Source organism: Bidens hawaiensis, unplaced genomic scaffold, assembly GCF_021521415.1.
Source record: "Bidens hawaiensis isolate Kalapana, Puna unplaced genomic scaffold, B.hawaiensis_p1.1 tig00419396_1, whole genome shotgun sequence".
Taxonomy (NCBI): Eukaryota; Viridiplantae; Streptophyta; class Magnoliopsida; order Asterales; family Asteraceae; genus Bidens; species Bidens hawaiensis.
In genome coordinates this window covers 1,745,603-1,772,771 of record NW_027504847.1, presented here as the reverse complement: position 1 = coordinate 1,772,771, position 27,169 = coordinate 1,745,603, and the positions used below count along the sequence as shown (strand labels likewise).

The following is a 27,169-nucleotide window of genomic DNA, read 5'->3' as shown; positions in this document are numbered from 1 at the left end:
TTTCGGGTTTTTTCTGGGTTTCTCCTGGTATTTTTCGAATATTGGATTTTTTAAGAGGTTGGACCTTTTAGGATTATTTTTCCTGTATTTTTCGGGTAATATCGGGTATAGATCGGGTGCGAAAATCCGGTTCCGAGTATTTGTAAAACGCGGTTCGGTTATGGAACCGGCCCGAGTTTTCAGGTACAAATCGGGTCCGGTTTCGGGTGCGGGTTTGGGTACTAAAAACCCGGGGTATAAAAGCCCGGTTCCCGGTATTTTCATAGGGTCCGGTTTCGAGTTCGGGTTTTTTTGTGCACCTCTAAGTCGAATGGATAATTGTTAAAAATGTGTCTAGATGTTTATAAATTTTCTAATTCATTTACTTTTATTTTAGCAACATAGTTATAAAACTGTATTATACGATTTTTAAACTAATTTTAATTTATTCGAACTCATCTAACATCATTGTTTTTTCATCCATGTTAATAATGCTAGACGCGTATTATGTCTATAAGTCTAGGCGGTCTACCGCATATTGGTCATCGAGGCTAGGCGGCCAGCAGCGAACACCGTCTTCTCATCTTTATCTCTACAAAAAGTTTACACCTTCTACTCAAACTTTTCTTCTTCGTCTCTCAAAAACTTTTTACAATGAATCCAAACAACTCATAAACCCGTTCGGCATTGTTTTTATTATTGTTGTTTCTTCTCACCCTATGCCTACATTTCTAGTTTTAAAATATCAAAGAAAATTGTTTGGCATGTTTTTCTTATTATTGTTTCTTTTCACCCTATGCCTACATTTCTAATTTTAAAATATAAAGGCTGAATTATGTTTTAATTAAACAAATTGAAGTTAAGTTTAGGTGAACTGGCAACTAGATTACAACTTTTATTGATATCACTCTATCACACAACTTCAACTTTTTTTTTACATTAAACGTCATACTTTTATTTATGAAATTATTTAAACTTATGATGTCGTATGATAAACAAAACTATTTAAATTAATGATGAAATGCAAGGACTCTTTTCCAAACTACTTATTATAACACGTCAAACGATTCTTTTTCATCTAACACTAACCATGTTTCTATTATTAATAATATATATTTTTTATTTTATTAAATAAAGTAAACTACAATTTTTTACATATCATTTGTTCAAAGCTACGCTTTTAGTCTAATAGTTCAAATATGCAATTTGCGTCCATGTGGTTTGATTTCACATGCAATTAAACCCGAATTCATTAACCCCGTTAAGTATGGTCGTTAAACTCATTTGTGTACCCTTCACGCGAGGGGCAGTTTTGTCCATTTTTCCCCAAATACACCCCAGCCCTCATGTGAAAGGGACTTATGAATTACGACTGAGGTTTATTTGGGAAGAAAAAGGACAAAAATGCCCCTCACATGAGGGGCACGCTAATGGATTTAACGATCAAACTTAACAGGGTTAATAAATTCATGTTTAATTGCAGATGAAATGAACTACAAGAACGAAAATTACAAATTTAAAACTATTGAATCAAAACAAAAAATTTAAAGAAACCACATAGACATAACAGCAGCTCACTCTATTAATTTATAAACATAATTTTAATTGAGAAAAAACCATGTGAACCGCCGCAATGATTACAAAAAGACAAGACAAATGAATATGTTAGTGAAATATAAGATAAGTAATTACCCTTTTCACGTTGTTGATCGTATATATGTCGTGTGAATGACAAGACTACCCACCCTCCATTTTCTCTACTTATTTGTCTGGTTATAAACGTACGGTTGACAACTCATGCCTCCATGTGCCAACCTTTAAAACTATTAAAAAATTAAATAAATTGTTTTTGGATGTGTTTTCATCTTTTAGATACGAGTACAAAGATGTGAAGATGCTTCACTATTCATATGTAAGGACTAAGGAGTCATGGACATAGTACATTAACATACGGAAAAGAACGTGATCGCGTCATGGGAATCTTTAATGTGACTAAAAAGAGCGACCAAGATTCATGTTGATCTGATTAAAATGATTTCGGGGTGTATATAGTATATACTACTTTACTGTGTTTTTGTAAATTAGTTTTTAAATTGTTGTCGGTAGAAGAGTTGAAATTGTTCTCTTTTGGGGACATAGGTTCGAATATCGGCTCATGTATGGGCTTTAAAATATGAGCAATGTCACACTGTAAGGGAGATTTGAACTTGGGTAATGATGTATAACAAGTGTTATGACCCTCTAGAAGAGATACCACTGTTAGTGAAGAAACACTAAGTGAACCCTGGACAGATTATAGATAATCTGGACAGATTATAGATAATATGGGGGTTAAGTAATGTTTCCCACGGATGAGATCTAACTGAGAAGGCTGTTCTTCAGGAGACCTGCAAAACAAACACCGTAAGCTCGTCACTGAGAAGGGGGGGTTCCTCCTTGTGACCACCCTCCGGCGTGAGAATCAGACTAGATTGCTCTGAATATAAGTGTATATTAAGAGATTGCTAGATAACTGGATAGCAGATGATCTTACCATTCCAAGATGTTGGAGTATTTATAGCCGAAGGTAGGTTAGAAGGTATAGCCGGCTGAATAGTATTCCTGTTCTACCAACAGTGGACTATGCACAGGCCATACTGGTTGGTGGATAGGTTACGGCCAACAGTAACTATGTCGGCTGCACTATTCCTCCAACTGTAGATTATGCACGTCCTACCTACTGTGGATTATACGCAGGCCATGCTGGTTGGTGAATAGGTTACGGCCAACAGTAACACTATTTCACCAACTGTAGGCTGCGCATGCCCTGCAGTAAGGGTTGGTGAGTAGGCAGCGGCTAATAGTGACAAACAGTACTAGAGGGTGCTCCTCCTCGTACTGTTGTCGGTGAGCTGTCACCCTGTGATTGGCTCATGGGCTGTTCTGGTCAGATTGTCTGTCCTATCCATACCTTGGTAGGTATAGTACAGAAGATCTTTCAGAATCATACGGACTGGCTCATTTTGGCGGGATTGTTCCCGTCTTGCTCATTCCTTCATGTGACTACTGAAGTATCTATTGTCTTGTGCGTGTAGCCCTGCTGTCTGCGGGTAGCCTTCCCTGATGGCTTGTATCCGCAACTGCGGGAACAGGCGGGGTACTTCACCATTGGGAGGCTTTCCCTGCGTGTACAGCTTGCGTACTGCGCGTAAGGTTCTCTGAGCATGGTGGGTCCTGCGGAAGCAGATGGCCTTTGCGCAGACGTCCCTGTTCAAGGTGAGTCTTGCGGGACCAACTGGGCTCTGCTGGGACCTACCTCTTCAGTTAGTGTGACAAACGTCTTTAAAAAAAGTAGACGAGGAAAGTTGAATAATATTCATTAGGGGTGTGCAAGAAACCGATCCGAAACTGTAAAATCGGAAAAATCCAAACCGAAAATCCCGAACTGAAAAAAAACATGACGGTTTGGTTTTATGTTTTTGTAATAACAGAACTAACGGTTCGGTTTTGGTATTGCATTAAAAATAAAAAAAAACCGAATCGAACCGAATTCCTAAATTTGTGTTTTTTTTATATTATGTTAAGTAATTTATAATATAATAAATACGTAGCTCAAATATTTGTGGCCAAATGTATAATAGTCTGTCGTTTTACAATTAACAAAATTATTTATACTTAAATTCATTATTTTTTTGCCAACTTTATTTTCGCTATGAAATTTTCAAGCTCACGCCGAAACCAAAAAACGGAAACCAAACAGTTTCAAAAAAACTCCAAAAACCAAAGTTTTGGTTTTCGGTTTGGTTTTAACCGAAAACCACACCGAACCACGCCCCACACACACCTAATATCATAAATTGCTTTCATGGTTTGTTATCACAGGGAACACGGTTGGAAGTTCGGACAAAGTCGAATATGTACAGAAGATTGGGTAAAAAGTAACAAAAGTTACATAATAGTTTAAGATATTAAGTTTATTAATAAATTGTGGGGTATATTGAATTATCTTTAAATTAAACGATTGAAATATACAGTTTGTTACAAGTGGGAAATAAACATTAACCAAGAAGTAAAAAAAATAACACACAAACAATGAGTTACTGTCATTAATCTGTCAACTTGGTAGTATCTTATGTAGGGGGGGGGGGGGGGGGGTCAATTTTCATTATGGCTATTGGCTTTAACACAACACGAAGAGTTCATTCTGGTTTGCGTCTCGAGGTTTAACCAGAATGACTAATTAAGTATCAAACATGTTTTTTCATCAATATAAGGCCTAAAATTTGTTATATGTCAAATGTTGAAATACCCTTCTGCTTAACTTAAAAATCTAACCGAGTTAGTAAAAATGATGCAAATAAATAAAACATGGAATACTTAGACACTACAATGATAAAAAAAAACTTAATTTGTACTCAACCAGTCATTCTGGTTAAAATTCAGAGACAAAACCCGTAAAATTAACTCCATCATGATAACAATATGTTTTGAATTGTAATACTTAACATGTTTAACAAATGGATCATGTTCCAGTTAATCTCATTAATTTATTCGACTAAACAAGTCGAATGTTAACATGTTTTCTTACCCGTTTAACCCATTTTGTACAACATACCAATCTGATTAACACGTTTATACAACATGATTAAATGAGCCATGTTCGAATTATATGATTTTAAGGGTGTAAGAACTAATAATTAGAGTTGTTATTATTATTATTATTTTTTTAAATAAATAAAATTTATTATCATATTTTAAGTTGAACGCGTTGAAATTAATATTTTTAACATAAATAGAAAATAAATCGGACACATTTGAGTTTTGACACCCCTAAACTTAGATGTCCATGTTAACTCCTTTACCTCTTTTGCAACTACAATAATAATTAATTACAACCGACTTATTATAAAATTTCTAAAATAAAATAAACGTGTGTCTTAGTGGCGGGAGGCTTGGGCTCTCTATTAGAGACCCAAGTTTGACTATGACTTGCGTCAATTTTGGTGGATTATGTCAATTAAATATTTGAGCTAGGTGGCCTTACGAGTTTGTCACTTCGAATCCCCAGCCCACCCAAGTTTCGTCCCACTGTATGTTACGTCAGAGAGTTTTGCTACTGTGATGACATACAATTGTCAAGTTGCAACCAAAATTCAAAATTCTGAAAGCCAAGCCAAAATTCCGAAAGCTTGCGTGGGCCCGGTTAAAACAACATAGTCTAATCAGAGTAAAAGGCTGTCTGTTTACAGATCTGAATAAACCAAACAGCCCCTAAGGTAACATGATTATCCAAACTAGAAAGTCATAACACACAAGAAAGTCATCGATTTTTTTTATTATTCATATAGCTCGTAAGACGCCTCGCGCGCAAGCTTTTATTATTCTTATAGCTCGTAAGACGCCACGCGCGCAGGCTTCATTATTCTCATAGATCCATAAGTCGCCTCGCGCGCAGGCTTCATTATTTTTACAGCTCGTAAGTCGCCTCACGCGCGCAAGCTTTATTATTCTTATAGCTCGTAAGTCGCCTCGCGCGCAAGCTTTTATTATTCTCATAGCTCATAAGTCGCCTCGCGCGCAAGCTTTATTATTCTCATAGCTCGTAAGTCGCCTCGCGCGCAGGCTTTTATTATTCGGCGTGCTATATCTTATTCATGCTAGTGCACCATCATTATCATAAAAACCACAACACGTCACCATCATGAAGAAAACATCCCAAAACTCAAAGACAATAAAGATAAGGCCGAAGAAAAGGGAAAAAACCGCCTCACGCCCTAACACACCTCATAAAGTCCAGCGCTCCACCTAAACGCTTGCGCGCCCAGGAGCAACGCTGGACTTGGGGGGGCTTGTAGGGGTATGGTACTAAACCCGGTTTTACGACCCTAAATTTATTATGTTTGCTTATTTTATTATATGGACTAATACAATGTTATTGGGCTGAGGGGGTTTTGTGGAGGTAACCCTAACTGGGCTAGGCCCATTAGGGTTCCATGATGGTGGCCATGAGGCTCCCTATATAAGGAGGTCTCCACCTCCTTATTAGGGGTTGGTCATTCTCAATAAGAGCCACCACCATATTTTTGTGTCTGTGAACAAGAGATCCTGGAGATTTCTTAGCGGTCACCTCCACACCCCCAAAAAGTCATTGCAGATCCCAACCAGCCGGAGAAGAAGATCAAGACGTGGTTCGTTCATCTCGAAATCCGTGGAAACATCGTCATGGATCAGGTCAGATTCATCTCGTGCTTCGACAGTTATGTTTTTTTCCAAATTTCAAACTGATATTTTAGGGCTTTTGATCGAAATGAGAATACGAGTTGATAAATGTAAAACTTACTTCCAAACGGTGGTCCAAACGACTAAAGGAAGCTTCAATTTCGATGTTTAAACTTTTAATTAACAAAAATCAAGCTGTTTGAAGCGTCGTTTCGAGTTAAGTTTTACATCAATCGACTCGTATTCTCATTCTGATCAAAAGCCCTAAAATATCAGTTTGAAATTTGGAAAAAAACATAACGTCGTTAAGTTTTTTTTAACGGAGGTCCAATGAAAATAAATAGTATGAAAGTTAGGACCAGTGATAGCTACTTTCAAAATAGGGATTATTATCAGCCAACTGCATTAAGTTGGGATTATTAAAATCCAATTTTCCACTAAAAAAAGACACAATAGATCGCAAATATAACACAATGACGAACAAAGTATAGCACAATGTTGAGTAATATAACACAATATGAAGAAAAAAAAGACACAATGTCATTATGTCAAGCAAAAAAAAAACACGATCAATGACACAAAAACACACAAAACACAATGATAAACAAAAAGACACAATGATTTTTTTCACTTACCATTGTATTTTTTAATAAGAACGAGAAAGACGGTGAAAACATTTTTGTGTATTTTAATTTTTTCGTTTTTTTATTAAATTTTGAGTTATGTTTTTTTTTTATTTTTTTTATATTTTAGGAATTTTTTTGTATGGCTACAAATAATTATCATCATTCTTATTTTTTATCTAATTTTCAGAATAACTTGACCCTTCATCATAATTCATTTTAAGTGTAAGTACCAATCCTTATTTAAAAGGTTTTTTTTTAAATAAAACATCCAAGTATGTAAAAAAAAATACTCAGGTTTATCAGGGACTTTTTATATTTCTATTCGTGATTTGATGGATTTACACATGTTTCTCCCGGTGCCCAAAGATAAAGCAAAATTTTTCCAAGCATTATGTTTGGTCGCAGTATGGTGTTTGTGGAAGAAGAGGAACCCGCTAATGCATAATGGGTCTCCTATTCAAGTCACGACTCTTGTCGATGAGATAAAAGTGATGGGCTTTTTTTAGTTAAGAACATGTCGCCCAGATTCTGTTTATCTTAGGAAGATTGACGTGGCTTCTGGGTGTAGAGTGTTGGTTAGTATTTGGTGTGAGTGGTTCTTCTGTTTTTTTTTTTCATTTTTGGCCCGCTTGCACGGCCTTCCTGTTTCTAGTTTCTTGCTGGAGTTATAATATTTTATTATAAGTTGTTTTGTTGGTTGTTTTAAAAAGAATTTAAAAAAATTGAACAAATAAAAAATTAATAACATTATTTTATTCAATAAATACATAAAATTAATAAAAAGACAAAATTACAAAAGTTAAACTGAGAAGCATGTGAAAGGCTGCAGTGATCACAAACTGACATACCAAAACAGGATTTTGGAACATATAAGATAGGCAATTGCCCTTTTAACGTTGTACATCGTATTTATGTCGTGTAAACACACGGTTGACAACTCCTACCACGCTGATGTATAACATGTTATACGTCCAACACGTAGCTATGTTTGGATATTGATGAAGATTATTGTAGTGATGTTTGAATTACGAGGTTTTACGTTAGAAATGTGTCACAGACGAATTTCCGATGAAGGTTTTTCTGACATGCACACTGTGTCAGAATTGCTTGTCTGACGCTTTTTTGACACAATTTGGCGTTAAAAACCTATCAGTTTTTCTAATAGGTTTAGACAAAGTTGTAATTGTGTCGGATTTCAAAATTCATAATATGTATAGTTTTTAAGCACTCATCGACAGCGGAAGCATCTTTAAGAGAACATGATATATTACTTATAGAGCAAATTGAGTGTCTAAAGAAACGTATATATAACTTTTTCAAATCAAAAGATCCGACCGTTTATACAATTACAAAGAAATAAGTTAAAACTACGGTTAAAACTATCAGGGTCGGCTCCGAGACGGTGAAATTTTTTTTGGGCCAAAGGTTAAATTTTTTTTGTGCATTAAGTGAAAGGAACATTTTATTGGGTTTAAACAATTTAATTTTAAATGGGCTTACTTGGTTATCATTTGAGTTGTTTAAAAAAATTTGTATAAAAATAAACTTAAAAAATGTCTTGAATAAAACTAGAACCCACAGCCTCTTGGTTAGATGGCACACCTCTTTGCCACTAGACCAAGCTAGTGGTTGTGTAATTGTGTTGAAACATTGATAATACATCTTTTTTTTCATAAAAATATATATATATTTTTTTTACAATAAAGTGGCAGGCAAACGGGCAACAAGCTGCGCCGCAACCCCCTTTTGAATAGCAAAGCCAATCCTGCTAAAAACGAAGCTTTAAGACCTAGAAGCTGAAGAGGTTCCGTGTACGACGCGTTGAACCCTACTCCCCTAATGGCTGGCTCTGAAAACTATAGTAAAATTGCGGAGTTTAAAGTTAGAGCCCCAAATTATGGACTTTGGGCCCGACAATGCCCATTGAGAAGTTTATATTCATCACTTATGAGTCTTGTAACTCCATACGTCCTTATAAATTCGCAAAAACTATAACATCCTAGGTAATTTTTACACCGGCCATGGACAAGAGAGATCATTGGTTCATAAGTAAATGTCCTGCCTCTTAAATCACCAACGTATTTTGGGCTTAATGTTAGTGGACGAGAGGAGAGTTCCACAGTTAAGCGTGCTCAGCTGGAAGTAGTAACAGGATGAGTGACCTCTTGGGAAGTCTTCACCTGGACAGCCAAAAACAAATCCGTGAGCTATTTGTGGGCATAGCGGACAATATTGGTAGTAAGGGACCGGATGTTACTAAAAATTTATCAGTATCTTAAGGTAAAACACAATTAATCAAAAATGCAATTAAGACAACAAAAATCGTAATTAAGAAAAAGGTGGTTAAAACCCGATTAACCCAACCCGAGTTAACCTGAACCTGGAAAAAACCATAAGAGATTTGGGTTGGATTTTAGGTCTATAACTAAAACGAACAACCCGACCCAAAAAATCCCAAAACCCTTAAAACAAACCTGAAAAGCACCTTAGAGCCACTAACCCAAAGGCCAAAAGTATGTTTGAGCATTTAGCTGTTTTAAAAGCTGTTTTAAAAGTGTCACCATGGTCCACTGCTTCATTCTCTTTTTAGCTTTTGTGCATTCAATACAAGTGATGTCGATTGCACAACAATAATTTAAATGATTACATAAAACATTAATATAATTTATGTGGAAAACTTTAGCATATTTTTATGATTACTTTTTTAATGACAAAGGGTTGCACAATGCACATAACTATCAACCTACGTTACTATGTTCTAGAGTGAACTTAACCTTAAACTTTTGTACGAGGTGCTTATGGTTCGAGCTATTTTGAAAGCTTTTAGGTCGTCCGAAAATGGTTTATTATATAAACGAGGCAAGGTAAGCTCGCTCGTTAGCTTGTTCTTTTGACGTGTTAATATTAAAATGATTTTTTTATATTAATTTTACTTAAGTATTACATTTTAACTTTAGTTTAAGCGAGTTAGCTGAAATATTCTACAAGACGACAACTCTAGCTCAAATTTCAGCTCACTAAGAGTAAATGATTCAAGCCGACTCGTTTAACTTCGAACATAACCCCAAACTAAAGATGGCTCGGCTCAGCTTGACTCACTCGTAAAACAAGCTTCTAGTTTTGTTAAGTCATATTTCTAATTTTAATTTTTGTATCCGTTACATCTTTTTTTTGAACGACCAACGAGTCATCAAAATGAGCTACAGGCTAAACTCACCACATTAGAATACACTCGTCTTCCGATCCGAGGAAAACCCTCACCTAAGGCTAACGTCTGTGGACACTAGCCCGAAGGCACGACAATGCGGTGAGATAAAACTCGTTTAGTTCAAATATCCAACTAGGGAATGTCACTCACTCGTCTACTCTCTTATAATCACCTGGGCAAAAACTAAATGAGGGAGGCGGGAATCGAGGAACCTGAGTCACATCACACATAAAACACTATGTCTCTTCCTTACCACTCCACCATTAGCTAATTTACATCATTTACATCTTAAGTTATTAAGTTTTTGACAACTCATGCAAACAAGAAAATTTTGTATATAATCAAGTACCAAATGTAAGAATTAAATTCAAAGGTCCAACTTGTTGATTTTAGTAAGTCAGGATCTAAGCTAATTTAAATAGTTGGTCTTTTTTATACCAATAGCCAATTATTTAGTCTACGGATTTAAGATTTAGTCCAATTTAAAAACAAATATTAGCAAGAAATAACCACATGGCATGTACTGAATGGTGTACTGTTACCATGTGGAAGTACTGACGTAATTAAATGTAATTTATTATTTAATAAAGTGAATTTTAAATGAATTAATAGCACATGATATCAAACGTTCTCCCACAATTTTCAATTTATTTAAGATTATGTAAATTTATTTGATAAAAAATAAAGAAAGAAATACGAATGCTCTTAGATCTTTATTTAACAATTAACATACAGTCGAAATCAAAACATGAGATTTTCTATAACTCAAAGTAGGCTTAAAACAAAAAGAAATGTACAATGTATGCACTCACAAAGTTTCTCTAAGGACATTGTGATTCAAGAAGAAGATTGTGAAGTAATCTTGTAACGTTATGATAAATAGTAGCATCAAACAAGCCAGTCAAGTTAGTCATCTGAAGGAAGTCTAGATTTGACATGGACATGTCTACTATATGATTCAGTCAAACTCGTGTATTAATAATATACATGATAAACATAATTCATGGATTTTTATCTAACGCGTTTAATGTTATGATATACGAGTACCAGGGCCGCCTCTTGAGGTGTGCGAGCCGCACCCTCACCAAGGCACTTCTTTTTGGGCCAAAAAAAAATTTATATGTTTTTTTATATATATTTCAAAAAATAAACCTTATATAATATAATTGGATTTTGAAAATTTTAAATTTATCGAGCCAATTTTTTTTAATTCATAATCCATTTGGTAAAGTTTAGGTTATTGGACCCAAATGGTAAAGATTGATATGAGAGCTTGACGAATCAACGGTTAGCTATTAGCTATTAATATATTAGATTTTATTATTATCTTTTTATTATATTTACTTTTATAACGTTAAAATCATTTAAAAAAAAATTAGCTTATATATTTCGTTATCAGTTAGAGCCTACGGACCTTTGTATTATAAATACTCAAAGACGACCTTGATGAGTACAACACAACATTCACTTGTTGTAAAATACAAAGACCAAAAACTAGGGTGACTCCATAGTCCATAAGTTCATAACCTTGACCGGATCTATAATTTTGAATTGACCACATTTCTTCATTAAAAAAAAACAAAGGATCTTTTTTTATAAATATATTTAAAATATATATATATACCAAAATCAATAATTATATGGTTCCGAAAGCCGGTACTTTTGACATGTGCGTGTACCAAAAATGGTCAAAGGAAGTAACAAGTTGGTTTAGAAAATTTATAAGTGATAGTGAAATCAAACCAAGTGATAACATAAAATGATATAATTAATAATTACTACACCTAATACAAACAAATATAGGCTTCGTATCATCATCACACCGTGCGTTTTAGTCTTCCAGAACAACATTACTCATTTCATGTTCATACTGGTTGACTGGTTGTATTTAAAAATATCTACATATTGATAAAGTTATGGTTAAAGAATACTTCAAGTTTAAGGTTGCATTATCTTATGTTGTAAACACGTTTATTTTCTTTTCGTGTATGTCGTTGGGCTTCTCGCGTCTTGTTAGTAGCCCTTTTTTCCTCCTTTAATATTATTGGCCTTTCAAAAAAAATATATATAGTTATATAGTTTATATATTTTTGCTTAACTTGTTTATCGAAACGGGTCTCTGGTTATTGGATTGAATTTTCATGACAAAATTGCTTTAGCTCGAAGGATTATAGCTTTTGGCTCGCTTAATATTTTGAACGAGTTTAAATGGTTGGCGTGGTGATGACGGAGGCAAGAGAGGGTAGTGTCTCGATTCATTTTGTACTTTTATAATCCAGATAGTTTTAATGATATATGTAAACCAACACATTAGAATATAATTTAGATTTCAATTCCGCTGAATTCCAGCGTTTCTAATAGTGTATTTCTAGATGCCTATATAGAATTTACGTGTTTATGGTCAACATTTAGAGTTATACTTCTTATTATGCATTCTCTTAGGCCTTGAGTTACTTAGAATCTTTTAGCCTGTCTAAATATAAAAATCTTAGTGACTTGAGGCCGGTTGAGGCAGGGGAGACATGGTTGGAGCTCGGGCAGTGGTGGTGCCCGATAGGTTAGGGTGGTTATGGTGGCAACTAGGAGGAATATACTCCGATTCATTTATAATTGTTTTAGCAGTTAATTACAAATTCAAATTCCTTTAATTTAAAAATCCTTCTTGGCAAGTTTAAATTCCATATCCAATGTTGCAAAGTCAATTATTTTCAAAAAAAAAATTGCAAACCGAATGCGCCAAAAGCTAATTTAACTGGAAGTAACAAATGAATAATATTGTGTGTAAAATGTTTTCGACAATTAACATGACCAGATGATATCACATAAATGAATCTATTACCAGATTTCATGAAGATACAAACTAGCAGGACAATAATTTTTTTTTAATTTTATTTTTTATTTTTTTCTTCATATATTAACAAGAGTTAGTTCTAGTTAGTGGGCTGCTCTCAAATCAAATCACATATATCAACAGTTAATATTTTAGCTGAGGCCCAATTAACCTTGCAAAAAAGTGTGAAGCCCAGTCAAGTTATTCATTAGATATTTTGATGTTACTATATGCCAACAAAAAAAATACGGACCCGGAACCGTACCCGAACCGGTTTTGTATACCCAAGTTTTTAATACCCGTACCCGAACCTACCCGTAGGGTATGGATAGGGTATGCATTTCAGTACCAAAACTCGTACCCAGAACCAGACCCGATTTATACCCGGTAACACCCGAAAACCAGAACTGGTTCCATACCCGAAATCGGGTTTTTCAAATGCCCGAAATTTCCCAAAAAAAACCTGGAAAATACTCCGAAAAAGTGTTATACCTTAAAAAATCCAATCTATACCAAAAAAAAAGCTCGAAAAAACCCAAAAATTGGTTTTTTCAATACCTGAAAATTTTTTCTAATACCCGAAAATAGGGTATTCAAATACCCGGTTCTTTACCCAACCTGAACCCGAACCCGATGCATAAAGTATGGTTTTTGGAGACAATACCCAGACCCGAACCCAACTCGGGTATTGCGAATACCCGATTTTTCAATACCCTGTTCCAAACCCGATTGAGAATGATGTTGAATTGATTGTTTCTAAAAGAAATTTGAGGAAACTCATTTCAATCTTAACGAATTTATCGATTATGCAGACAAAACACAAAAGTAATAATTCAAGATATAGTCACTAAAATCACTTGTTTATGGTCAGCATTTGGAGTCCCAGTTTCTGATTCATTCTCTAGTCTCGAGTCACTGAGAATCTTATCGTTGCTCCGAGTACAAGATTCTTGATGAGTTGAGGCCCCAAGAGCCTGAATCATAACCAACATATCGCTTTTTATATCGATAAGACAGTTTCTATATATCCAAGCAAATCAACATGTCGATCACCGCCCTAAACAGAAATGTAAACAAAGGTACAACAGGATTTAAGTACGATTTAACATTCGGGCATCACCTTCTGCAATCCATACAGAAAGTTTTAACACTTGCAACCGTCAAGATGGTATGTTAGTCGCTTGTTTTCAACCTCTTTGCGAACTAAATTAAAACGAAATCGAACAAACTCAAATGATCATATAATACATAAACATAACAGCCCAAACATTCTCTCAATCAAAATTTTTCCACTTTTCAAAACAAAGCAATAAAATTTTCCTTTCAATTATGATCCTCAAAACATATTATATTAAGCTACCAGCATGTTAAAAGCATAAATAAACCGGTACCGACTTCGCAACATTTGACAGCTCATAATCCATAAGTTCAACTACATGCATATATTCTTTTATAACAATACCAGTTTATCAATCTTCATCATCAGAAGTATCATCAGTGCTGTATCCACTACTACTATCATCATCAATATCCAACTGAACATGTCGAACCTGTATCGGTTGCGGGCCTTTAGCAAATGGCGGAACATGAACCGGTTGAAGCGGTTGTTGTTCCTCAATCCTAGGAGCAACAGCAACAGACTCCAACGGAGGCAAAGAAATCGGGTCCCCGGGCTTCCATCCCGCCGGGGGCAAAATCGGTAAATCACTCGGCAACTGCACTGGCATCCCGGGCATCCATCCTGACGGTACCACAATATTCGGAGGAAGCATGTCTTGAATCCCGGGCAGCGCGTTGTTATCGGTCTGGTTTTCAGCAAACGGCTCGATCGGAAACTTCTCTTTATTGTCGACAGATTTCGGTAACCCAACGTCTAAGTCGGCAAATGCATACAACATAGACGCACGCATTTGCTCCTCCTGTGGAGCAGGCGGCAGCGCCCCACGAAGAGGCGCGGTCCCTGCTCCAAACTCCGGAGGCGCAAACGTCGTGTAGCTTATTCTATGCGCGTACGACAAAATATCTGACAAATTCAACCGACTCGCAACCGTCGTGGTCGACGCGCTCTCGTCACTCGCATCAACTTTCAACCGTTTCGTTTGGCGGAAATCCGAATAATCATCGACTAGAATATCAAGAACGCGTTCGGCTTCTTTAAGTTTATTAGCAAAAGTCAGAATCGCGGAATCTTTTGACCGAATTTCACGGGTGACTTTTTGTTTCGCGTCTTGAAGGTCGAGAATCTCTTGAAGCTCAGTAACGGCTTCAAAGAGTTGAGACTGGAGAGACGAAACTAAAGCAATGACTTCTTTTGAAGTGGTGGGATTGGAGTCGGTTGCAGACGAGTTTTGGGTCGGAAGAAAAGTGGGAAACGAGCCACGAAACGTGCTGAGCCATTGACTTTGGTTTGGTGATACTTCAAAGAGTCTTGTTGTTAGTGAAGCCATTCTTAGAAGGATAGACTGAGCCCGAGATAATGGTGGAAGAAGTGGTAATAAGGTTAATGAGGTCGGTGTGGTTTGTAGATTCGGATGTAAATTGGGCGGTTGTGATTGTTGGATCTGTGATGGGAATTTCGGTTGGGTGGAGGTTTGTAATGATGGTGAATTCGGGTTTGGAAGACCTAATCTGGCTGGTGATTGGATCATCTGGTGAGGTAAATTTTGCAGCATTTTGAACCGTCTTTATAAGCGCCTGTTTGGTGCATAAAAACATAAAAACTGTAAACAACAGATAGCATTCTGTTAAAACAATTTAAAGTATTCATTCAATCAAATTGATAAGCAACTTTATAAAACAATATACAAAGTGGAAAGAGGAAAAGTCGTTTACTTGAAACAATTCAAACAAAGACTAAAGACTGATACAAAGATATTAGTTTAAATAGATACTTGATGCTCGTAAGCACTAAGCAGTGTTGTAAAAATCACAAGTAGGCGCCGATTAATCTGAAATCGGATGGCTAGCAATTTGATTTCACCTAATCAGACCTAAAATCAGTACCACTCAAAGTCGGTGAACATCAGTCAAAATTGGTTGAATTTCAGTCAAAATCTTATAAGGCATTTATTTGAAAATTTATACTTATTTTGGAAAACTATTTGGTGGGAAGTTTGCTTATTTAATAAAAGAACGGACATGAACAAAACTTTTTGTTCAATTAAATAAACAAACGAACATGAACACGTGCTTTGAACGTCCGTTTATTTATGTCCGTTCATTTATGTTTGTTTTAATTTTAATAAATACATAGGCAGTTATAGTCATACGCATACAAACATATAAGGGACTCATTTAAACCACTAACTTGGAAGTGTTGTTGAATGAATAGTAATGTACTAGACTTGTTCACTTGTGTTTTCATTAACGCTAACTTATGTTCGTTTGTATTCGTTTATGTCTGTCCAATTACGTTCATTTGTGTCCGTCACTTCATTTATATTTGTTCAATTATGCTCGTTTACGTTCATGAACAGTTCTTTTAGGTTCTAAACAAACGAACACGAACACGCCCATTTTCTAAATTAACAAACATAAACAAAACAAAAAAACCGTTAGACTATATGTTCATGGCTGACTAAAGTTATATAAACGAACACGAACATGAAGTAATCTATGATTATCTAGCCCTAGAACTATCAATATCTTCGGCTAAAAAGTGTAAAACCTAAAACAGTGAGGAAACAAAACAAATTGCAATTGAGAAGTTATTACGAGTGATGAAACAGATCTGTAATTAATAAGCGATATATATAATTCTAATTCTAATAACTAATCGAACAACAATAACATCAAATTTAATCATCCTAAACAATCACAATAATAATAATAATAAAGAAATTAGGGTTTAGGATTTGGGGATTACTTGTAATTGATGAAGAAACGGTCAACGGAGACAACATATATACGAGTCGAATCGAAGATGACTGACTAGTGGTTAGTTCCGTCTGATGATGGGTTCGATCGCCGGTTCGGTTGGGTGAGGCCAGACCAAGACCAACTTTGTTTTGTGGGATTTGATTGATGGTGGTGACTTATTTATTAACAGGTGATTTGTAATATTTGCCCGGCGTCGAGCTCGGCTTATTTCGAGCTCTGTTGAGCTCGGCTCGTGACAAGATTTTAAAACTTGAGATGGCTTAGGCTCGGCACGTTTACTATTTATTAATTATTTTTTTATATAACTATAATTATTTTTTATATTTTTTTCTATTATAATTTTATATATAAAATAGTATCTATTATATAATTATTTGTATTTATTTTTTCATAACATTATATATATTAATTAATAACTATTAAATATATATTTTAAAAACTTATATAAATGACAGGCTCGTGAGTCGGCTCGAGCTTGATAAGTGAGGCTTGGGCTCGTTTATTAAACGAGCTTATATTTAGGCTCGATCTCGGGCTCTAGCTCAATTAAGTTCGGCTCGATCAAACTTTTTAACGAGCCGACCTTGAGTAGCTCGCGAGCGGCTTGGCTCGTTTGCACCCCTACTTATGATTTGTACATGGCAAAATGGGTCGGTACGGGTCGGGTCGGGTCGAGGTTACGATGTAGGGTGGTCTCGGTCCGGTTTGACTGATTTTTAGGTCAAACCACAAGCCGAACCGTTACTAACGATTTTTATCATTGGAAACTGAAACCAAACCAATGAAATTCAAAACCAAACACTTACTAACGTTTTGGTTTCTGTTCGGTTTCACGATTCTGGCTCATTTCGTTTTAGTTCAAAAACAATAAAACATATAAAGAAGCTAAAATTAACTATTTGAAATTAATGAAATCGCCTAACCAAAAGTTAATAACAAAACCAACCACGAAACCAAACTAATTAACAGTTTTGACAATTTCATTGTTTCAAACCAAACTGTGAACACCCCATTACGATGTTCTAAAATTAATCAAGGTTACAACAATCAAGTCTATTCAATGTTTAACAAATTAATTAAGCTTAAAGCATTTATATTGGAATCTCTGTCTTTGTTAATCAAGTGATTATTTAGAAGTTGTTGGATTGTGCTTCGTTAGATTCAACGAATCTTTAAAGTTTTTGTGAATCAATTGCGATGTTGGAGGGCGGAAGCTAAAACTATAGGTCCCATCTTTTTATTCTAACCTAATCAGGCTATGTGTAGTGGATGAGCTACAATTGGGGGCGAATTGTGACACGTGTTGTCCAGTCAGCATGGAGTAAAAATTTGTTTTTGGGGTGTAATGGTGTAGGGACTACAAGTTGGGCTCACAACGTGTTTTTTTATTAATTTCTTTTTATAACTAAAATAATTAAATAAAAACCAATTTATTTAAATAATTAAATAAAAATGTATTAAAATTAAAAAATAAATACAAAAAAATACATAAACTAAAAAATAAATTATAATAAAAAATACACACCGAAATAAAAATATACATAAAAAAACTAATCTATTCGTCTTCATCTTCGTCTTCGTCCCCGTCGTCGTCATTGTCCTCCTCCTCGTCTTCGTCCTCGTCCTCGTACTTGTCTTCGTCCTCCTCAACGGGACGATTATCCCACACGTGTTGAACCAAATCCGCTTTCAGTTGGTTATGTATACTTGATGTGAGCTGGTGAATGTTATACGTTTGTTGGTCTTGGGTTGGTTCAGGGAACTGTTCTGGAACGCTTCCTGGTATATAGTGTTGACATATTGCTTTTCTCTCGTCTTCTAAAATCATATTATGCAATATGATACACGTATACATGGCGTCACTCATTTTTGCCAACATCCATACACGACAAGGGTTTTTCACATAATGCCAACGTTTTTTCAGAACCCCGAAACACCTCTCGATATCATTTCTCGCGGACTCTTGCTTCTTCTTAAAATAATCTCTTTTATCTTCGATAGGGTCTTGAAATATCTTGACGATGATCGAATACTCTGGATATATCCCATCTCCCAAATAGTATCCGTGACGATAGAAGGTATCGTTGGCATAAAACGGTAAGACCGGTATGCTATGACTGATGTAATACTCTAACACGGGTGACGCGTTTAGAACATTTATGTCGTTGTTGGACCCGACTGAGCTGACGAAGGCTGACCAAATCCAGAGGTCGTGTGAACAAATGGCTTGAAGACTAACCGTTGGCACTCCATGGTCACCACGAGTGTATTGACCTCGCATGCGGTTGGACAGTTGGCCCACTCCCAATGCATGCAATCTATACTCCCGATCATGCCTGGAAAAGAATGTTTGCTTTTGTGTACATCATATATGCGAGTCAGGTCGTTTGAAGTAGGAATCCTCAGATAACGACGAGAATATAATTGTATTATCCCTATACAAATAAATTATTAAATAATATTTATATTAAAAACAATAGTTAATACAAACAATTTAAATATTACCGATGCAAAAATTCTCCAACACATCTCTCGTTGTTTTCTCAGCCATCTTTAAATACTCGTCATTGATATCGGTCGTGTTGCCGTATGCGATGATGCGAATAGCCGAAGTACACTTTTGGATGGCGGAGAATCCTAAATATCCTCTTGCGTCACGTTACTGTTGAAAAATATTCATACTCCCGCTCCATATCTCCAACGATGCGCAAAAATAAACGCTTGGACATCCGAAAACGACGTCGAAACATAGCGTCGTTAAATGTAGGTGTGTTGTCGAAGTAGTCCTTCATCAAACGAGCGTTCGCTTGCGTACGATCCCGAAGGATATATGACCGTCTACGTGGTGCCGTAGATGGAGCAGAGCCGGACACCATGTTATTGACGACGGCCCGAACCGCGTTCGTGCCATCTAAATGCTCTTCCGCCACTTGTTGGTGAATCTGATGAATTCTTCGACTCTTGTTTATTAATTGATCCAAAATCTCAGCAGAGTTTGTGGAATCTGGGGAACTCATTGAGTTTGAAGAAGTATGAAAATAATAAAAATGATTGGTATTTTTATGTTTGTGTTTGTGTATGAGGTGAAAATGGTTAGATAAAGTTTGATATATATATTAAGTTTTTAAATTAATTAATTTTTTTTATATATAGCCGTTACCCAACGGCATTATTATTATATTATTTTCTTTACATCTTCGCAGGCGACAATAATTTGCCGCCCCCGCCCCTTTTCGCCCAATTATCGCCCGGGGGGGGGGGGTTGTTCCTCAAAAAAATCGCCCAATATCGACCCATATTCCCGCCCAGTACACACACCTTCACTCCTTTCTTTTTCTGGTCTATCCTGACCCGTTTAAACTCGTTAAAATTTATTATGTTCAACCCAAGCCAACCCATGGTCTTATCTGATTAATCTCAAATATTTTGTGTTTTGTCATTTTTCTATATACAAAGATAATTTTTTTAAATGTGGCCCCACCCATCTCATCTATCCGGTACGCACGATATTGTATTTCTTCTCATCTCAAAACCATAGAAATACATTCACTTTTCATGACACTTATCAAATAACCATTTCTCATTAATTAATTTAAATAGGATTATCAACATTAAATAATAATAATTATTATTTATCATTTCTATAATTATTATAATGCATTTTTTTGATTTTTTTAATGTTCTATTAAAATCAAATTTCGGCATTGTCGACACGAGTTCGCCATCTATATCGGTATTTTTTGTTACCAAATGCTTGGGTTTTATCAACGTTGTTTATAGCGCTACGAACGTAATTTATATTGGCCGAATTCGCGTCGGCTTATTGTCGTAACACAACTTGTACATAAACAGGTCCGACATGGCCTGACACAACATGCCAGGTACAAAAATTAGTTATATACATTTAACAACTTTGGTGTCGCAAGTACCCTATTGAGCCATTTGGCAGCACCTTAGTGGTCCTTGATATTTTTTTTTAGTTTCAGCACCGTAATAAACATCACATAAACCATTTGAATGCTATTTTTTTTATTTAGTTTCGGCATTGTAACGAACGTGACATAAACCGAACAAATTCGCGTAGACTCGCCTTATTTTGTTTTCATTTTGCGACGAAACACTAATTAGACTATAAATGACGTTTGAAATATTTTCCACCCGTGTGTAGCACATGCCAGTATCCTAATAAGGTATTATTGGTTTTAACATTTCTTTTACGTTTTGTCTTTGTAGTATCAAATTAGGTAGCGTTTGTTATGCAGTAATGACATGCGGAATGGAATGATTCATTACGTGGGAATGAAATAAGAGGTGTTTGGTTGCACAATGGAATAGAATTATCCATTACACATGGAATCCCATTCCATCAAAACCATTCATTCCCACCCCCTTCTTTTTTTTTCATTTCATTCCTCCTTTAACCTACTTTCTCAACAACACCATCATCTAACAACCACCGCCACCACCACCACCACCACCACCACCACCACCACCACCACTACCATAGCCACCACCATCATCTGACCACCACCGCCACCGTCACCACCACCACCTCCGTCGTCACCACCGTCGCCGCCACCACCACCTGACCGCCACCGTCGCCACCACCATCGCCGCCACCACCACCACCTTGCCACCAAAGCTAACACCACCACCATCGTCGCCATAACCACGAAAACCATTGTCACCGTCGCCACCCGACCATAACCGCCACCACCACTATCACTGCCTGGCCACCACCACTGTCATCACCACCCTACCACCGCCATCACTACTAATGCTACCATCGCTTGACCACCACCACCCCGGTGGCCTGACCGCCACCACCACCACCGTCGCCGCCGCCACCACCACCACCGTCGCCACCGCCACCACCATTTTCATCTCCAGAGCTACCACCACCGTCACCATTTCAGTTTTTTGTTTTTTTTTTTTTTTTGTAAATATATATATGTATTGGGATAGGAATATTTTTATTATTACTATTTCATTCCTAAAAAAATTTTCGGATACCAAACAACATAAATTAATTATTCATTCATTCCTATATGTTAACCAAACAAGACAAAGGAATGGTAATGATCCATTCCATTCCTTCTCCCATTCCATTCACCCTTCATTACATTCCTTTCAACCAAACATACCCTTAATGTTTTTTTCTAAAAAAATCTCTTTTGTTTTATCACGGAAGAGACACGTTCCTTTTATAAAAAGGAAAAGATTATATCTTTACTATATATTTAACTATAAATCGAATCAACTTTTAAACCATTCTATACAAAGTAATACTTTTATTAAATGAAAGTATTAAATGTTAACAAAGGCATTCCTTTTATAAATATAAGAAGACCATTAATATTAATAATAGCAAAAACGGAAAAAATGTAATAATTATGTTTGTGTTTATATTTTTAAGTATTTGATGTTTAGTCAAGACTCAAGACTAAACATACAATTGAAGGTGCATTAAAGACACAAAATCAAATAGTGTGTTTTATGAAGTTAATAAACTCTAAATGCTCTGCTTTAACATAACAAAGTTTAGGAAAAATTCTTAAAATGTCCCTTTTTATAGATAGATTCTAAATATGTTCCTTAAAAACTTAAATTTCATATTTGTCTATTTACTAACATGTCGTCGCCTCTACGTTAGGAGTTCGAGACGACATGTTTCTTAACTCGTCGCCTCACCACCATGTTAGCTCAAAACTCGTCGTTTCACCGTCATGTTAGCTCAAAACTCGTTGCTTCCCCGATATGTTAGCTCAAAACTCGTCGTCTCCCCGCCATGTTATCTTAAATATTAAATTTAATAAACCTTGTTATATAAACAATTATATCTAAACAATGTATACATAAAATGATTTTGATGGTATGCATTAGTTTTTTTAATTGTATTATTATCCAAAATCCAATATACAAGAATTTAAAAACCAATAAAAATAAAAAATTATAAATATATTTTAATTTAGTTTAGGATCAATGGTTGTAGTAATCTTATGGTAGAATTTTTTTAGCTAACATGGTGGGGAGACAAAGAGTTTTGAGCTAACATGGCAAGGAAACGACGAGTTTTGAGCTAACATGACGATGAGACGACGAGTTTTGAGCTAACATGACGGTGAGACGACAAGTTAATAAACATGTCGTCTCGAATTCCTAACGTAGATATTGAGCCATACACACACATCTATAGCTAGTTTTGAACTGACGATTAACTAGTTAAGACGCATCGATTTAATCATCTGTTTATCATTTATCAACAGTTAATAGAACAGTTTAATTACTTAAATATCACATCATTATGACAAAATTAAAAATAATATCATTCAAATTTATGCATTACCAACATTAATAGCTAAACTTTGTCCAAACAGGCAATGCCCCTCTAGCGAACAAATGTAATAATGGTCTCCAGCGACAGTCAAGCTGATTGTGGCAGGGCCAGTTTTTATGGTGGACCCAGGGTTACTAACGTGACAATGATCATAGTCATCTTTAGACACTTCAGCGACATCATGTGTTCCGGTGGGAAAGTCGAAGACCAAAGAGTCACCAATGGTAAAGATATTCATGGATGCCCAGTCGGTGTAGAAACTACGGTTCATGGGAATAACCCAGCCATTGGCGTCGCCCACTATATGTTGCACCGCCGTGGCCGAGTAACGGATTGCCATGAATGAAAGAATGACCGCAACCATATTAAAGTTGAAAGCAACCATTGTTTTTTAATTTCGTCTCTGGAACTTCTTTTTGTATCTTCTTTGAGGTGTTTAAGTATGTTAAATAGTTGTAGTTTCAAACACTATAATTTAATTTGTTTGAACTTTTTTTTAATATTTTTCCAAAAATAGGAGGAAATAGTTTTTACCAAAATGAATGATTTAGAAAATATTACTAAAATGTTTATTTAAATAAACTCTCTTTTCTTACTTCTAATTTTATTCATCAAAATAATTTCTTTAAAAAGTTTCTATTTTAACAAAGATAGATAGAGAATGGACTAATATTAACAAAACCTTTTTTTTTTTCATCTGGTCTAATCAAAATCATTCAAAATGGAATTTTAAATATTGTTTTTGCGTTTTTAATCAAAACTACCCATTTAAAACAAAACACTCTTTTTTTGGTTTTTATTGTCTTTGTTTATTAATAGCTTTATTATTGTTATTTTTATTATTTTCTTCAAATTGTTTTCTCATGCAGGAGTGTTTTTAATATTGATATTGGTAACGATGTTGTCTAGTTAGAATTAGTTCGGTTTGCCGTCAGTACTTGTAGTCGCAAAGCTTATAATCTAATATATTTTTTTTGAATAAAACTTTGCTTAAAAACAGTTGTAACAAAATGTTAGAAAAAATTTAACACAACAACAAAAATCATAAAAACAAGAACCGACACCTTTTCCGAGTTAAAACAAAAATCAGTAATGATCTTGTTCATTCAAAATCAATTCGGTTCGTATTGTAAGTTATCTTTTCACGTATATTATTTATAGCATCATGTTGAAAATGAATTTTTTAAAAGAGAAAATAATATCAAAATTTTATCAAAATCTTTTCACGTATATCAAAATTTTATACATAAAAAACCAAAAAAAATTATCATAAGAAAGTAGCATTATCGAAAAGAGATAAAGAAAAAACAATAATAATTAAAGCAATGAAAAAACAAAAAATAATACTCCCTCCGTCCCATTTTAAATGTCATGGACCCAAAACATACAAATTAAAAAATGTTTGATCATTTTATTTTATAAGCTGTAAAATGACAATAATGTCCTTTAAGTTATTATGGCATTTAAATTGGGACAATCAAAAATTGGAAATTGAAACATCTAGTATATATAATAGTAAGGGAACAATTGGAAATTGAATTTATATGTATAGAAATAACATTTAAATTGGGACAACCAAAAATGGAAAAATGGACATTTAAAATGGGACGGAGGGAGTAATAAATATGAATATATATATATATATAGAGAGAGAGAGAGAGAGAGCGAGAATTTATTTCTTTCGAGAACCACTTTGAGTTTTAAAAACTCGAAAAAACTTAACATAACAATTTTTTTTGAAACTTTTTTACACATATGTAATATGTAAGTGTAAGTAACGTAAAAAAATTACGGTATTTTTTACACAACGAAACGACTTTTTACACATGTGTAACTAACATTTAAACTTGTGTAATAATCATCCACATATTCCATACTCATTTAATTAAATGTGTAGTACATAGAGTTCTTAAAGTTCCTAAAACTCATTTCTTTTAAGAACATGCTTTGAGTTTTAAGAACTAAAAAACTTATTGTGTAAACCACATTGGAACACATCATCAAACTCTTTAAAATATTAAAGGACAATTTTGATAATCTAATAGTTTCTCTCTCATATTAATTACTAGGATAGTACCCGTGTTACACACGGGTTGACATTAGATAAGTAAGAAAGTGTATATAAACAACCATAAGATATCATAAACTTTACAAACAAAAATATATCATATATCTCTATATTGGAGATATAGAGAATAACATTGTTTACATAAGCAGTTACTAATTTCACAAACTTAATTTTATAACAAAAGTCATGAAAATATTAGATATTAACAGTCTTATACCAACATGATCTTCAAAATTCCCGTCCTCAAACAAAATCATCTGGCCTTAAGGTCTGAAAAAAACAAACAAACAATGGAACTCAATTAACAATTAAACAAAAATGTTAACGTATATCATAATGACTTTATGTGAACACGTGTTGAAAATATATAAATAACAAAATCAATATAGACAAATTTACCAACCATCAACTTCTTCAAAATTTCATCAAAAAAAAGCAAATTACCTTCACAACTTAACAAACAAAATAAATGATTATAGAAGTTTATTGTATGTTTTTGGAAGTTTTTAGTTATGAACTAAACTAATAACTTAAATAGAAAACAAAGTAAACAATGAAAGTAAAAAATTTAGAGTAATCAACTACATAACTAAGTTATTGGTGTTACCTTAAATTTTATCTTCAGATTCCAAAGAGTTTGGAAGATCATCAAAATTTGACTCATAGTTCTCACACTCTAACAACCATTTTACCTTCTCACTAACATAATTTTCCAAATCTAAATGTGCCATTTTTTTATATCATTAGCAAGCTTCAAGTGATCCAAATCTCTTAAAAGAAACATATCTTTGGACTCCAATATTGATTTAGGATAGTACACGGTGTAACATATTTAAAAACATAATATATATGTAACATCATATAAATTTAATGATATAAATGTTGTATTTATAAATAAATGACACTTTTACATGAATTACAAGACATCATAACTTATTTGAATCAAATACAAAAACATTCAAAGACTAACAAAGAAAAATGAAAAGTTAAAATATTTTATAACTTATATCATTAGTACAATAATAAGCAAACAAAGAAAATTAGTCTCCAAATCAATAAAACAATTCTAGAATGTCGATTCAACAGAACTTTTATCTCAATATTGATTCAAAAGATGAACTTTATCTAAGACATCTATTACACATACTGTAATATTTAATACTCTAAGATAGTACCCGTGTTTATTTGCACATCAATTTAAAACATCTATTACAAACCATGTTTGAATTAAATATTACCATTTTGAAAAACATTTATAACTAACTTCATTTTCCAAATCCAAATGTGCCCTTTATTTTATAACATTAGCAAGCTTCAAGTGATCCAAATCTCTTAAATGAAACAGATCTTTGGATTCCAATATTGATTTAAGATATTACACGGTGGAACATATTTAAAAACATAATATATATGTAACATCATATAAATTTAATGAAATGCAAATGTTGTATTTATAAATAAATGATACTTTTACATGAATTACAAGACATCATAACTTATTTGAATCAAATACAAAAACATTCAAAGACTAACAAAAAAAATGAAAAGTTAAAATATTTTATAACTTATATCATTAGTACAATAATAAGCAAACAAAGAAAATTAGTCTCCAAATCAATAAAACAATTCTAGAATGTGTAACATCCTAAATTTTATAATATTGAATAAAGAAAGACTTCGTTAAATGATTGAGCGTTTAAGCAAGAAATGATCATGGACTTGAATTTAATTAAGATGGATTAGGGGTAATGGGCCTTAGGTCCATGGGCCTTGAGGAGTATAAATACCTCCTTAAAACACCCTTAAACCCTAAACCATCATTCATTTCCATCTTATTCTCTATACATTCAAAACACACACACACCACACACCGCCATATACGGCCGGCGGCCGAGAGAGAGAAACGAGCAAGATCCGAGAGAGATTAAACGTTAGTTGGTATTAGATCTTTATTTCACGAGATATAGAATGCATAAACAAGTTAAATGAGATCCAAACGAGCACTAAAGGTATGTTCTTGACCCTTTAAAGTTACATTTTTATA

The 27,169-nt window shown here is 34.5% G+C and overlaps 2 protein-coding genes across 2 annotated transcripts; both read right to left on the bottom strand.

Annotated features, from left to right (window-relative positions):
* Window positions 1-14,189: 14,189 nt before the first annotated feature.
* LOC143608614 (mediator of RNA polymerase II transcription subunit 4-like) lies at window positions 14,190-16,543 on the bottom strand. Its single transcript, XM_077083615.1, has 2 exons — window positions 16,527-16,543; window positions 14,190-15,535 (listed from the first exon to the last, which is right to left on the bottom strand). Exon 2 carries the CDS (start codon window positions 15,511-15,513, stop codon window positions 14,311-14,313), a length of 1,203 nt encoding a protein of 400 aa, XP_076939730.1. The 5' UTR covers window positions 15,514-15,535; window positions 16,527-16,543; the 3' UTR covers window positions 14,190-14,310.
* Window positions 16,544-23,055: 6,512 nt separating this feature from the next.
* Window positions 23,056-23,442, bottom strand: LOC143608597 (umecyanin-like). The gene has a single exon (XM_077083601.1). It carries the CDS (start codon window positions 23,440-23,442, stop codon window positions 23,056-23,058), a length of 387 nt encoding a protein of 128 aa, XP_076939716.1.
* Window positions 23,443-27,169: the final 3,727 nt, after the last annotated feature.

Excerpts from the sequence above, each read along its gene's own strand:
- LOC143608614 (XM_077083615.1), bottom strand. The coding sequence starts at position 15,513 with ATGCTGCAAAATTTACCTCACCAGATGATCCAATCACCAGCCAGATTA.
- LOC143608597 (XM_077083601.1), bottom strand. The coding sequence starts at position 23,442 with ATGGTTGCTTTCAACTTTAATATGGTTGCGGTCATTCTTTCATTCATG.